Source organism: Battus philenor, unplaced genomic scaffold (assembly GCF_028537555.1).
Source record: "Battus philenor isolate CCGP_79_NKW_IND1 unplaced genomic scaffold, ilBatPhil1.0.hap1 SCAF_15, whole genome shotgun sequence".
Lineage (NCBI taxonomy): Eukaryota > Metazoa > Arthropoda > Insecta > Lepidoptera > Papilionidae > Battus > Battus philenor.
Window position 1 is genome coordinate 8,824,068 of NW_027181677.1, and position 16,436 is coordinate 8,840,503.

General features: G+C 31.3%; 2 protein-coding genes across 2 annotated transcripts; one reads left to right on the forward strand and one right to left on the reverse strand.

Annotated features, from left to right (window-relative positions):
* The first annotated feature begins 1,048 nt into the window (after positions 1 to 1,048).
* On the forward strand, positions 1,049 to 4,659 carry LOC137918774 (chitinase domain-containing protein 1). The gene is made up of 6 exons (XM_068761672.1): positions 1,049 to 1,385; positions 1,549 to 1,729; positions 2,260 to 2,466; positions 3,100 to 3,261; positions 3,912 to 4,149; positions 4,465 to 4,659. The coding sequence occupies exons 1-6, from the start codon at positions 1,131 to 1,133 to the stop codon at positions 4,604 to 4,606; spliced, it is 1,185 nt and encodes a 394-aa protein (XP_068617773.1). The 5' UTR covers positions 1,049 to 1,130; the 3' UTR covers positions 4,607 to 4,659.
* A 1,287-nt stretch (positions 4,660 to 5,946) lies between these two features.
* Positions 5,947 to 15,357, reverse strand: LOC137918786 (short-chain dehydrogenase/reductase family 16C member 6). The gene is made up of 7 exons (XM_068761687.1): positions 15,270 to 15,357; positions 11,587 to 11,863; positions 10,639 to 10,754; positions 9,244 to 9,363; positions 8,969 to 9,130; positions 7,344 to 7,543; positions 5,947 to 6,617 (listed from the first exon to the last, which is right to left on the reverse strand). Exons 2-7 carry the CDS (start codon positions 11,855 to 11,857, stop codon positions 6,521 to 6,523), a joined length of 966 nt encoding a protein of 321 aa, XP_068617788.1. The 5' UTR covers positions 11,858 to 11,863; positions 15,270 to 15,357; the 3' UTR covers positions 5,947 to 6,520.
* Between the last annotated feature and the right edge of the window lie 1,079 nt (positions 15,358 to 16,436).

Here is a 16,436-nt window from a genome sequence, read left to right on the forward strand (position 1 = left end):
AATGAAGTCAATTTGATAAATGAATAAACAATACAATTAAAAATTAACTATTCTTTATTTTGACAGTTTCAGTATTTCTTTTATTAGTATAAAATTGTTCAGTAATAAGTTGTTGGGAATGGAGTTACCGACCATCCTCAATAAGTTATTGTACACAATCTTTTCTCTTGACAATTTTAAATTTTTACGCCTTGATTCATATTTTTTTTAAATATATAATTAATATAGAGGTTTTGATATTATTTGTAACGTTCAACTCTACCCGATTAGTTATCGGTTCTTATATATGAATCAATTTCGTTATTATGAGTACATGAATTACTTTGTCTTATCGTCATAGTGAACTATTCTCCAACTACTTCGTAAAACAGTTGAGCTGAATAGCCACGATTTTTTCTTTTTATTAATGAAACATATTCTGGTAAAAATAAAACATTTCTTACTCAACAGATTACCTGACGTTTTGCAACCAATATAAACACATTGTAAACTTTATTATGATATAAGCACAAGTTATGATATAATAACAATGATATAATTTCTAAGTATAACTCTGTTCGGCGAACGGTATAATAAATTAATAATTATGAATCGGCGTTCTTAACCGAAAAATAGATTAACCATAGAAAAGATTCTTTGGAATGCATTTATGTTAAAAAGGTTTTATCGATAAGAGAATGTCAGGCAGCAAAATCTCTAATTTTTAGGATTCTTATCCGATTATACGAAAGTCGTGTGCTACAATTAGGTTTTTGCGATTCACAGAACATTTTTTTAATTACGTTACGTATATATATAGTTTCAGAACGACAGATTTTATGTAAGCCAATTCGGAATTCAAAACGAACCTGGCTACATTTTATTAAAATATACTACCTGCCGATAAAATGCAAACCTTTTTCTATAGTTAATATTTATTTTAATTAATTTTCTTTTATATTTATTGTAGTAAATACTGCAATTTAATTTCCGATCAATATAATATATTAAATGGCAACTACTACTATATAATAATCAACCGGCTTATGTCAACGTGAATTATGAACGTTATTGTTAACTTGTTGTGTTGTTTTTCAATATATATTCAAGATTAGTTGAGTAAAATTATATATTAGAAGAAAGTTAAAAAAATGAAGTGTACGATAACAATTATTCAAATAATTTTGTTATTTGGTTTATGTTTGGCTACATTATCACCACCTTCTGATAAAAAAAATCAAAAAAACATAAAACCGCAAGAAGGCCCACGAAAAAATAATGTATTAGATCGTAAATTAGTTGTTGAAACCGCTTATGTGAAAGATATAATTAAATATCATGCTACGTTCCATCAGGATGTTTCTTTAAGAAACTTTAAAAATTCCGTTTTGGGTTATGTTACTCCGGTATGTAAGTCTTTAAAGTTTTTATACATAATGTAATTAAGAAATTGTAAACGTTATTCATATATTTCGTTAATATCACTAGTACTATCGACTTGACAATGGACACTTACTTATTACTACATTGACTTTATTACTAATTCTTTACACACTATAAATATTGCAGTGGAACAGCAGAGGGTATGATGTTGCAAAAATGTGGGCTCCCAAGTTTAACTATATTTCACCAGTATGGCTGCAAGTAAAGAGACAATCACCAAGCATTTACATCATAACCGGTTTGCATGATGTTGATCATGCTTGGATGAAATCTGTGAAACAGAAAGGCTATAAGAGTAATTTAACAAGTATGTGTCTATTGTAATTAATAGTTTTTAGTGCTGGCTTTTACATTTAGTATATGAATCTAAATACTGTGTTTCTGCAAGGATTAAAGCCTTATATATCATAATAAAATTTAAATTTAAAATATCTTTTTTCAAGTGCCTACTTCTTACAATGTTCAATATGTATATTATAATATCCACAACTATGTAAATAAGTCAACAAATCAACTTTCATACATTTTGATTAACTAAAAGCTCTTGAATGTTGTAATAATTACTTAATAATATACTTTTGATTTAATGATAGATTTATATTAAAAAAGGAAGGCTTAAGATATGTTATAAAACTCTATTATATATATTTACCCTCAGACTCATGAAGGGTTTGGTAACTGTTATATATGATATGTAGGCATTATGAGTTTAATTTTACTTGAGATATTTATCATGTGTAGTTTTACATAAGTATTCAAATTTAAAGGTGTTTATACTTTAGTGGATAAAGAGTAAAATCAGTTGTTAATATGTACCTGCTTTTACATTAATTACAGTACTACCAAGGCTGTTGTTTGAAAACTGGCAGCCTTCAGATCTAAAAGCCTTTTTTATGGAGCCAACAGCACAAGCAGAACAAAAAGCTTTTATTGAAGTGGTTAAGAAAACTTGCAAACAATGGATGTTTGATGGGATTGTTCTTGAACTCTTTTCCCAAGTTGGTAAATACATTGACAAGTCTGTCAAGTTTGTTCAAAATTTTGGTAAGTCTATTTAATATTACAGTTGTTTGACATAAAAATTTTAAATTTTATACAGAAGGTAATTGAAGGCAAAGTTTTATAACTATATCAAAAGGTTACCAGACTTTCTTCTTATAGATCACTTTCAAAATTCAGTTGCTTCTAGTAGACATCCTGCAGCTACATTTATACCATATTCCCAAAACATATATAACAAAATTGCTGAGCTTTTAAAATATTATCTGCCTACAATTGATATGTGAAGTCAAAGCAACATTTTAGTTCTTTATTATTGAACACAAATACATTTTTATGAAACTCCAATTATGAATTGTCAATCTGCATGTTTTGGTTATGCAAACACCCATTAACAATTCTCTGATGGACAGATCAAGGATATACTTAGATTATAATTAGAGATTGTTCTCACAATTCCTAATTCTCACAAATGGTAGTTATATAAAGGAAACAAGAGGGTTATAACTCAGCATCAAAATGCTCCAAAAACCCTTGATAGAATAAAGCTTGTGGTGATAGAAGGCTTTTTGTCTAACTAAATTTAGGTAATTTACTATAATCCAAAAGCCTTATTAATAATTATATATTTTTTCTAGAAGTTCCTATTTATTATATAATCAAAAATAACTATTCCAGGTTTGGAAATGAATGAAGATGACTTAAAATTGATATTAGTTTATCCACCATTCCGTGGATATCCCAGTGATGAATTTTTTGTTCAAGCCTTCAATGAAATATATCCCTACGTTGAGGCAGTTTCAGTGATGACTTATGATTATTCGAACCCACAAAAACCAGGTAAGGTTTAGGTCAATCAATTGAATAATTTATTGAAAAATTTAGTTTATGAAGTGGTATTAGGTACAAAAGCTTTAAAAGGGAAGAATGTATAGCTCACTTGTTAGCAAAAAGCTTTAAAGCCTTTACACCTATTTCCATTCAACTTGTATAAAGTGATCACTCTGAAATATGTTACATTGATTTTATTAGAATACAACACGCCAATAACTTCTGGTAATACAAAGTTTGTAGAGTCAGATAGCAATCAATAATTAATTTTAATATGTTATCCTATTTATTATTCATTACTTCTAAACAGCCATAATACCATACATTAATAGCAAATAAGTTGTACAAACATAACAAAAATTTTTATAAGGGTAAATTCCTTTCAAATTTTTACACCTATAACCAATCAGCCCTGTATATACATGCATATGAATATGCTTTCACACAAATTTATTAATATGTGAAAAAAATATAAACATGTTGTGGGCGATTTGATAGACACTCATATTTTCTTTGTTATGTTTAGATATTTGTAACATAGATATCAAATTTAATAATGTTGATATGCTTTAATAATTTATATTTATTAACTTCTAGATAAAATGTAATAATTTGTTAATTAAGAAATATAACATTTTTAACAATATTGATCATTACAGGTCCAAATGCACCTTTACAATGGATGCGTCTTTGTGTTGAAAAATTATTAAATAATGATGATTCTGCAGAAAAAAGATCTAAAATATTATTAGGTCTTAATTTTTATGGAAACTCTTATACAGCTAATGGGGGAGGACCTATTGTTGGTACAGAATATATTGAATTAATAAAAAATGCTAAAACAAATCAAGCCCTCATGTATAATAATAACACTGCAGAAAATTACATTGAAGTTAGGTAAGTTCAGGTTTTAGATTTAACAATATAATGGTATTAATGGAGTAAATTTCTTCACCCCAATCTAAGCCAGGATTAACTTTTATCATTTTAGCAAGTTTTCTACAGTAATATTTATTAGTTTTTAAATGTAACATTGTATATTTTTAAGTAGACTATCATTATCTATGACATTGCATTCACAAGCATGTAAAACAATTTTTCTGCTATTATTTAAGATTTACTATTTTGTTTTGCTGCAATGATAGGATTTTCGTGATACTACATCTAAAAAATTAAATACTAATAATAATGTGTACATCTATTTCATTACAGGACATCACAAGGCACAAAGAAGATATTTTTCCCATCTCTTTACTCAATACAAAAAAGATTAGAACTTGCACAAGAGTACGGCACTGGTGTTGCCATATGGGAGTTGGGACAAGGCCTGGACTACTTTTATGATCTATTTTGACTTACTATAATATCATTATTTAATTAAATTATTGTAAATGTTAACACATAAAAGTTTTTTTTATGAATTACAATCTTACCTGTTCAGTATGGCTCTCATATTTAAGAATATTAAAAGACAATTGTTTATACCACAGAGTGAAAAGACAAGCAAGCATCAATACACATTCATTTATATTTAGTAATTAAGTGACCTGATGTCCTTTCTTAATTATAAATAATAATACGAATGATACTTATTAAGGTTAAGAGTTAATAAAAAGAAGTTATTTTAAAAATTTTTGTTGCACAAATTCTTTAGTTCTCTTTTCTGGTGGGTAAATAAATAATGCAGATATTTTTAAAATAAGGGAACAATCGTCATACAATTTGGCTGTGTAAAAAATATAGATTTTCAAAATTGACATTACAAATGCTCAGTGATAAACTTTGTGGTTATATTAGCATTGCAAGATGGAAATTGTAGTTTTTCTTCTGTGAGTATCATCTAAAACGTATTAAAAAACATACAAAAACGACGAGTAAAATCTTTCTTAAGTTATAGCGTGACCAGGACAAACAATTTTTATTTATGTAGTTGTTCGGTGCTTTCTAGCTTTATAGCAGTGTCTACTAAATTAAAGGTCCGAATCTTGTTTGTGAGCAGTGGCAATCATCCATAATTAATGCATAAAGTATAAATTATAAAAATCGTATCCCGGGAATCGAACCCACGATCTACGATCACAAATCTCAATCCTCTACCGCGGCGCTACCGCTGCTCGTAGCTGAAGCAGATGCTCTTGGTGTATGGTATTAATTTACCGCGGTAGCTATTAGATGCTACACCTATCACACAATTGGGAACCTGCGGGCCCCATCCGACAGCACGCTTTGTGCGAAGTCCGACTATTTGAATATCTTGTTTGGCACGCGACTCGACTTCAAGAATACTGCCACAGCGGAAGCACTTCGGAGAACGCCGCCTGAAATACCGCTCTCCGAGAAACACCGTCGCAACAGGACAACACGCTTTACCACAACAAACCGGTTGCCATGTTGTCGAACGATTGTCTGTGACTATCGTGCCTCGCTTTATGATATTATTTCTTCGGATGTATAAATAGCCATCTAATTTTGTCATTATAAGCATTCCGGTTGAATCATCCATCTGATTTACTTTAAACAACAGTGTAATATTTCAGTTAGGATAGAAAATATCAACTCCTTAACCACCTACCTCATTCTTCAGACTGAATCAGAGTAAAACTTACAAAATATTGTTTCCCGCCGAAAATAGTATCTATGGGTATTACCAACACGGCTTCTCGCGAAAAAGGTTTAAGATAAATAAATAAATCATTATAATCCAAATAATATTTTATTTTTCCACATAATAATTTATTGGTTGTTCGGAAAGTTCATGTACGTATTGCCGCAAGAAATAAAAATTCTTACCATAAATTTTAAAAACAGAGGATTTTAATTTTAGTAAAATATTACAGAAGTATTTTTGATATAATCTGTTTACTTGTTAGTGTGCTTCACGTGTTTACTTGATTCTCAAGGTTATATATTTTTAGTGAAGCTTGTGTTTATAAACATCACGTATCTTATTCGTCAATCAGCAAAGATTTTGTTACGTTTTGGCTCTATATTCGAGACTGAGCAAAAGCGGCAAAAATAATTATTCTTAAGTTTTCTAATTAAGTTATTTTTTTCTTGTCGTCTTCAAATACGCTTGTTATACCAATTTTTGCGAGATGTACAATAATCTGCGTTACCGCATCCCAAGATCGTCATAAACTTTCCATACATTCCAATGTATAGTTTTTAACATAATACTATATTTATTAAATACCAAATCAGTCTTTACACAAAGAAACCATACTTCATAAAGTGTTGTATTTAAAACTACGTTAATGAATCTAACATTTTAGGCAATATTAGGTTTCTTCTTTAAATCCATCATAGATTGGGGTCCCTTCATCACACGATGCATCAAATCCCAACACATTTTCGCGGGTAGCAAACTAAAACAAAAAAATAAAAATAATATAATGTTGTATATGTCAATAAAAAGATCGAATTATAACATTTGTCAAAATTATAAATTTACACGTATATGTTAGGTGCCTGTAAGCATTTGGAAAATACCTAAAACATGTTAATTTTATATCAACGATCAATTTATATCTTATTATCAAATATATATACATATTCGTGAATTTTGTGTTACAGAGACACACACGCTATTAGATCAGTTGCGATAGGACACCGACTGCCTTCATCGCCTGTTTTAACTCTTCTACTTCATGGTTGTTTATTTTCATTGCTGCAGATCGCGCCGTTCCCGGAAAGCCTAGGTTGAAGATTCGATGAATTGTCTCCACAGGTCTCTCTGACCTCCTTTCCCAAGCGCTTCCGTTATTGGGTCCGTCACCTTCCGCACAGAATTCGCCCATGGGGCTGGTGAAGGCCCTCCTGGTTTGTTTCTCTCTATTTTTCCTAGGACAACCAGTTTATCGGGGCTCTCTGGTTGTATCCGAACTACATGGTCGAAGTAGCCCAGAATCCCCTTGTAATGATTGAGAGCCTGGTCTTTATGCGGAGTTGATCAAAAACAAGGCTGTTAGTTCTCTTAGCAGTCTGTGGTATGCGTGACATATTTCGCCAGCACCACTGTATTCAAAGCAAAATTATTTTTAGTAATCAATTACTTATTTATGTTTATGGATTACTTTTTTCGTAATGCTTACCATTTGAGGGGCAATAAATATCTCACGGAACCCGGCATGACGCAATTCACTTCGTTTTTCCTGATAGAGTCGATCATAGTTTCGGCCACGAAGTCCGGTTCTAACATGGGCATAAGACGCGGCGTGACGCCGTCGAACATGCCTGTGTTAATGTAATATGGGCACACCAGGGTTGCATAGATAGTGTTGTGTCCGTGTGCCTGTAACACACGAAATTCGAGTTTAGTGACGTCTTTAATAAAATTATAATTTTTTAACATTTTTTTTAAACTTGTTAATGCCGAACTTCGAGATCGGATTAGATAGCTCGTGTCGTGGATGTTAATTTGGATTTTTCCTTATTTATCAATACAATTGTTTTTATTTATTAACGATACTAGTTGACTTCAACATATTACGGAGCCATTAATTTAAAAATAATAATCGAATATTAATTTTGATTATCATAAACACCTATATATTTTATTACAAACGTATCATAGAGTACCTAACAACAAATTAGTAAGTCCGTTGAGACAAAAATTACACCTGGTATTGTATGATACTATTTAAGATAGAAATACATGTGAGTAATATATTTATTTACCTGATTTTGGTTAAGGCATATGAAAGTCATTGTTTGTGGACCAGTGGACACATTAGATTATTCATGTGAAATAATATTGTTCTGTTTAAAAATGACATAGAACTCAACATCTGATAATAGTGAAAGATCGAGCCGTGGACCCAACGAGCACTATCCAATAGAAAAGCTAAACGCTTCTCGAGGACCAATGGAGAGTCTATTTCGATCTCTAGTCTAAATGCGTCATCTTTACACCGTCTAAGAGCTAGGTGTAGCTGTTAAATAATAACCCGGTGGTAATGTAAAGGTAAGTAGATTGAGACTCTAATCGTAGGTCGTGGGCTCGGTTCCTCGGATACAATCTTATATAATTCACACTTTGTGCGTTATTTATGGGCGGCAGCGTCCTTTGTCTTCTATAACATCAAACTGTGGTCGCCAACTTGCCTGCCAAGCGAATCGATTATGTTGTATCCCCCAGAGATATCTTTGAGGCAGCCCTATGCCTTTCAGTGGGCGTCTATGGGCAGAAACTACGATGATGACGAACAATGTAGCGGGCTAAGTTCCCAAGGAAGCCCTCGAGATTAAACACCATCAGCGCTTCGCCACGTTAGTTTAGGTGCAAAGGGCAAACACCGTTAATGCATGACAAAAAAAAAACGAACAACAAGAAATTGTATTCTATAATCTCGTGCTACGTTTTAACTTGTTGTTATTTTGTTATTAAAATGAAGCTATGGTATACAGATTTTTGTTATATTCTTTGTCGAAACTCTGTTACTAATTCATAGGCAAATTAAAAATTTGTTAAATTTACAATTGTTCTTTTCCGTGTATAGTGTAGGACGTCTACTGGTGCACATAAGCCTCCCCCATAGGTTTCTATTAAGATAGATTAGAGGCGACCTGCATCCAGCAGCTTCCATCGACCAGCAAGGTCCACTATCCACTTTTTGGGTGGACATGCTACGCTGCGCTTGCTTGTGATCCGTAAACCGTAATCACCCCAAGCCCACAAGATTCCAACATAGGAATATTTACTACGAAAGTTACATACCCTTAGCTCGGTAAACAAACTCTCATGGAAACCGACTGTGGCAAACTTAGTGGCACTGTAGTCCGTACAACGATAAGTTCCGAGAAGTCCTGCCACGGAACCAACGGTCACAATGTGTCCCTTACCCGATTTAATCATGTCAGGTAAAAAGGCTTTAACCGTCTGAAAAAAAGTATATACATTATGCTTTTGTAATAAGAAAAATATTGGAAGTGAAACTTTCGCGTATTTTTTTAAATTTAATTTATGAGGTGAAAATTATGTTTCCATTTTACCCAGTAATGAGATAGGATGTTGACTTTATATGTAGTCTCTATGGCGAAGTCACTGAGTTCCAATAGTGTATCACCAAACACTGTCCCTGCATTGTTGATCAACATATCCACCTTTCCTATCTGAAAAAAAAACGTATTGTTATACCTTTTACTATTAATTGTATAAATAACTCATGTTAAATACCAATACGTGGAATTCTAAAAGCAGGTTAAATTTCATGAATACAAAAACTTTTTATGTTATATTGCATGGTCTACGCTGACCGTACATACATTTTTGTGAGAAATGGCGTATCAAACCAGCTTTGGCTGAGAGCAAGGACTGGTAATGACGGATTTAAAGCCGTTTGCGAGTGTTTCTTTATCTGTATACAGTGGGCCTCGAGAATGTTTTATAGAAACGTAGTCCTGACAGTAACAGCCGTCTACGCAACACTGCCTCGGGGATAAAAATATGACTCTCTTCACTCAAGCGCAAGATACTATCGCATCTTACTTCTCGGCGTCTCCACTTATCACAGTCCATCACACAAAGGCCAATACACCTTTGTCAACTCCTTGCTGCGGATATGATCTCTATCTATGAAAATGATTATTTTGCTATATACTCGCTCAATATTTTGGTTTTTGAAAAGGTTATAATATGCAATCAAATAAAGATTACAGTCGTTTCAAAATCCACATAAATAATTTGTATTTATGAAACCTTAAAAGTTTCCTATAATTTTTTTGGGTAGCGAGTATTTTTTTTTTTGGTTATTTAACCTAAATTAACTTTCGCGTATTATTAGGGCTGTTCACCTTCAGCAACACCTATTATGTACGAAGTACAAAACGCGGCTAATTGTTTAACATAATTTGTTTAAAAGGAAGCATAAAGACAAGCGTTTCCTATGATTAGTTTCAATTTGTAACGATATTCTATTACTATATATATTATTATTATTATTTGTAACCCGATCTTTTGCTATACAACATAAGAAGTAACATCCTAGTCACACATTTGGTCGTTAGCCGTTGTTCCGTCATCAAGCTGGGAAGGTAAAATTAATATCTCATTGAGGAAATTTTTTGAAATCAATATTTCGTTATTAATAAAAGTAATTTTAAAGTTATCGGACCGACCTGCTACCAATTTTCAAAATATCTGTATTAGATGGCAAGACTTAAACCAAAAAATTCCCAACTTTTCTCATAAGTTATGTACAAAACGTCATTCTACTTTTGTTGTCACAAAATGATAACTGGTAAAATAATATATTTTATTAATTACTCTATTATCAGATATAGTAATTATCTGAAGTAAGTAAATAAAAATTTTCATAAACCTGAATATAGATACTTTTAGTAAAGTATAAAATTCATTACGACGATATAACGTTGACATATACCTACTTCTTTCTTTACTTTCTCGGCAGTAGCGTAAACTGAAACGCGGTCTGCAAGATCCACAACATAACTTGCTACTTCATAACCCTCGTCGACAAGGGCCGCACAAGTTTTCTGTAGTGCTGAAAGATGGTATGATATTTATTATATAATATAGTATAATCGACTGTTTACTAATTGCAGTGATGCAAGTATCATTATCATCATCGTCATGCAGCCTATATATGCCTACTGAAAGGCATGAGCTTCCTCCAAAGACCGTTACGGTAAACGGTGTTGCGCTGATTCCATTCGGTGAATTCGCGTTGCCTTGAGTATAGCGTCGATCCACCTAGTGGATCGTCAAACCAAGTCGCGTCTCGATAGATGAACCGGTACTCGTGATTGCCACAAGTATAGATGTAAGGCCGGTTTAAAACGAATTAAACCAATCGGTTTAAAACGAAAAAAACCGTTTAAAACCGAAAAGATTTTTATTTATGTACTGACAAATCACAATATCTGTGGCACCATAAAATTCAGAGACTTGAAACATTTAAGAATATTTGTTCCGCCGAGTAGAATTCAGCTAAGATTTTATGAAATTACAAACAACCTGCAAGCGAGGTTAAGAAAGTGTTCATTATGAAAATTGCATATTTTCAAACTATAGTTTGTATATTTATAAAACATGGCTTTTTTAGCGTATTAATAATTTCCAGAAAAGGATATTAATGACATTATACTCTGAAAAGGCAGTGCGTGTCACAAGAATCAGGCGGGGAACGACATAATGTACTAGGTGAACTAATGATGTAGTTAAAGTCGCAGGAAGTCGCCAGAAGCGAGTAGCGTAAAACCGATCATCATGGCGATCGCAGGGGGAGGCGTATGACTTATAGTGAGCGTCTATCGACGTGCATGATGATGATAACGATGTTGTTTATTATTTTAAAAAAGAATATAACGACGTACCTTCTTTGTTAATATCCCAAACTACAACTTTCGCCCCAAGACGTGCCAACTTTATAGCAAGATGGCGACCGACTCCACCGCCCCCGCCGGTCACCACAACTATATCTCCTTTAAGACTTTTCATAGGTCTTAGAGCATTTGGCACTAATGTCCAGAAAAGCGACTCGATAATGTAGTAACAGGACAAAACTAGAAAAAGAACCGTGTCTTTCGCTATGTCAAATATGCTTGCCATTTGTGAAGTTGTATGTATTTTTGTTCCTTCTAACATGATGACCTGCAATCAAATACCAGCGTTAATTTAAGATAACTAAAATATTATTTAAGTTCAGTTAAAGCAGACTAAAAGCTCTTATTAAGTATTAAATTAACTACGAAATGGTTTCGCTGCTAATAAAATACAAAATTATTTTTCTCAGTCGCTAAAGAAGATAACACTTATGTATTTTATTAGTATTATAATGCACGTGTCGTTATCATTTCACCAATATGACAATAGGTATAAAAGTATATAAAAATAAATCCCTATTTCCCTTTCACGCCATAACTTAAGAACTACTTTAAATCGCAAGGGCCGCCTTTGAGTGTTTATTCATTATTTGTTAATGATTCATTTTTAAATCCATGTTTTTCACATAGCTAATTGTAGCTCTTCTTTTCCAGTGTTGGAAAGGTATCATTACTTTACTTAAGCACGTAAAGAACTTACAATACTGTGTATTAAAATTATTACAATAAAGATTAAGTTTTGAAAACTTTTTATAATTATTATCATACAAATTCATAATTCATACATAAAATAGGACGTCGAGTCAGCTGGTTTAAATGTAAAGATAATCCTATAATTTTAGTAGTTTTGTCGTTCAAAAAAAATTATACGATTTCTAGAAACTAAAACCTAAAGTTTTCGCTACCAAGGCGGAAACACACACGGGACGACATTTTTATGGTCGTCCGAAAACGCAGGATACAAGTCGCTTCACACCTGTCCTGTTAGAAATCTGCGAGAAGCCTATGTCCAGAAGTGTTGTCCCTGTGTTTGAAATGATGATGATGAAAGATTTCACAAGTTCTTTTCGTGGTTGAATTCTTACTAATTGAGAGCACGATTAAGCCTTAAGTGTTATTCGGCTGCGCGCTGTTGCGGTTAAACTTAATGTTTTAATACAGACGCTCAAATCTTGATTGTAGAAATTGGGCTAACTGTGTATGATATGTATATTTGTAAGGGTTATGAAATATGTGTCGTGGATATTTTTCGTAAAGGTATAATATATAATCATGCGGAATATAACACAAGCTATCCGTTTGTGCGTTTATTCACGCGAAAGTTATGTACTTCCCCATCTAACGAGATAGTTCGCTCACTAGATACTTTTATGGTGTTTATGGACTTTGTGCTTGAATTTTAGTTTCTTTGTGATAAAAAACTGAATAACTGACGGACGTTATAAACGTTTAAATCTTTTGTACTTTTATTATTTTTCCTTTTTTATTTGTATTAAATATTATTTTTGCATGAGAAATAATTAACAACGATTTGAAGACCAAATATTCAGATGGCGTAGGCTTAGCGCCACAAAATTTTGGTATTATCAGAAATAAACAACGTGACCCTCTACAATGGAGTTTGCACTTAAAAGACCGAGTAAATATTTTAATTTTTGAATAACTCATAAAATTTCATTAAAATATTCAGTAATAAGTAGTTAATACTGTTTAGCAAAAATAAGAGCTAAAAGTGATTCAAATTCAAACAATACTTGAATTATAATTTGCTTTAATTGTTTTTTTTATGAATAAGAATCAAAGATCTTGAAGTAATAAGTTATCGATCATACGAAAACGACTTACAACAACTCTTAGTTAGCCCTTTTACAAAACTAAGGACGCCCAGTTTTAAAGTCGGTCTAGTAAAACTATCTCAAATTATGTCATTTACTCGAGTTAACATAAAGTTATGAGCGATAAAACAATCCATACTTGATGGTTGCACAAGTACACAAAATGTAAAAGTAACAAGTGAAATCAAAACTGTAATTGAATATGTAATATTAGTTTATCATGTTTGCAATTCCTTTTGTATCTTAGTCGAAGCACTACACCCAAATAAATAACCCGAAAATTAACAAGTTTCTTTTGTTAAATAATTTATCTATAATATCATAATTTTTGAGCACAATATATAGATGAATAACCGATGTCTATTGATTAATAATTTGATTCTTATAAATAATATTAAACCTGTTTTGTTGTCTTATACAATTTTAGACCACAAAAAGTAATTTTGCTAATGGTCAATTAATAAAAGTTATTTATCAAAAACGGTGTTATAACTTTTGACCATTATGAATGTAATTAGTAATATTGCTTGATGTACAATGTATATGACTAAATAAATCAGTGTCATAGCAATGATTTAATAAATGAATATTACAAAATAATTAAAAATTTAAAAATTTTTTGTATAAAAGCTTATTGTTTTCAAGAATATTTATTAAGATTGTCCATTCTGTTCTGGCTTTGTTTTTCTTTATTAATTTTGCATGTACATAGTATGTTTTACTTGTTAAAGTTAGTGTGATTTCATAATACTAACAACATATGATAATTAAAAATAAAAAAAAATTCACAGAATTTTGATTATGCGCTTTGGACTTAAAAGTAAATTTTTCATTGATATGTATTGATGCGAAAGGCTTTCTTGTGAAGAATTCAAAATAGAAAGCAGTTGTAAAGAAAGTAAATCTATGCCCGCAGTAGGGCAAGATCGTTATGTTCACAAAAGTTTATTTAAACGGTGACATTCTGTTTTAGTGTCATTTATACATACATATAATTTGTTTGGTTCATAAATGTAAACTTGAAATATGTGTGGCCTTATATATGTAGCAGATTGGATAGTAGTCAAACTCCTGTACACTAATAAAAAACTAGAATAAAAAAAAATGAAATAAACCAATAAGAAGCGTTCGTTCCGAAAATATTATGGCTTTCTAGTTTTATTATTAAACGAGTTCTGCATAAATATCTCAAAGTTAAAGAAAATATTCACAAGAATCTTTGTCTATTAATAAGCAAAACAAAAAAATATTAAAAAACAACAAAAAACATCAACTAATTGACATTAGGTACAAAAATTTTCTTCTGTTAAAATTCCTAAAGTTTTGTTAAACATAATAACTACTAATTGTATCGAAGGTCTAATAATAATCTGTTTCTAACGGATGTTTCACCCATAATACTAGGCCTTCTTTTACAGGCAACAGCTACACCGATTAAATCTTAATTAAACAATAAATCAAAGTTGACGGGTAATTTATACTACGAAGTTTTATACGGAATTAACAAATCACAACGTATACGTTATTTGTTAATAATGGTTTAATTTCGTATAAAGATAAAATATTAGTACTTAACTTTTGTAATTAAACTTACGAATAAAATAAACATTTTAATTTAATTTATTATTACAAATTATACTTAATTTTAAGTTACTAAAATGTTATTGACAGTAATTGTGTTTCTTAGTCTTATCTTGAAAAGAATATATCAATATTTTTTTTAACATATCTTAAGTAGTTTCCAATATGAAAATATCTTTTTTTCTGTTATTAGGTCTTATAATAATGAAGCTAAGATCACATAAAAGGTAAAAAAATAAAAGTGTTAGTTTTACTTACAAATATTTTAACTCCGCAAAAGGGTAAGGTCTCATATAAATAAACCTTAAAAATTCTTATTTCCCGCGTACCGAACGTTACACTTGCCGGTCGGTCACTTACTGCGCCTTCGTCTGCTGCTCTACTCAGTTCGCTTTCTCCACTAACGGTATCTACTACTTTTCGCGCACGTTATTCTTACGATAAACGTGTCTTTTCAAAACATAATATATTAAGTTCATCTACCATGAACATTAAACGATTTCCGAAACCAGAAGTTGGGATTACAAGCTTTTCAATTGACTTAGATGTTACTGGTACGACATTTGTATAAATTATGTTTCTATGTAATTATAAAATCTCTACATATCCTAGTTATACCTTTCTCAAAGTTTCCAAAAATTGTTAACTCTTGTGGGGAATTTCCTACGAGTGTACGGCCACTGTAATGGTCCTATGTGGATAATGAAGATATTATAATACGCGAAGAAGTTAGATCATCAATATATTATTAATGTTTATAATTATAAATTCAAACTTTAATAAGTAGATATCCTTGAACAAATTAAAAAATCAATTTATTTATCAAATGACGCAAACATGTATGTTGTTGACGTGTGGAACTAAGTTAAACTTGGTAAGTGTAGAAAGCAATGTCAATTACATATCTGTCATTTTAAAATTAAAATGTCAAATGTACACACAGGCGGTCTAAAGTATTTTCCGGTTATAAGGTATTGAGTCATGAGGGAAATGATTACGTTGTTATTGTGTGAAGAAAGTTTTGAAGAGCGGATATTTGTTAACGACATGGGTTTTTGAAAACAAGAATGATTATTTCACTACAGTGTAGCAATATGCGATACAATATACGGCCAGGTGGTAAAATTACCGGAATATACAATACACGTGGAGCGACTTAGTCGAACTGCTATAGAAAAAGAAGAGATCAGAAGTGAATAGAACAAATCTGAGTCCAAATTGAGATATTTTAAAATTTTACATTATGTCTGGTTAACGGTAATAGATTATGAATTAAAAATAGACAGCGTGTATGGACATTCTACTATGTTATATATATACACAAACACTTATATATATATATGTATATATATATATATATATATATATGTATATATATATATATATATATATATGTATATCGACTGCATATACATAGTGTTTGGA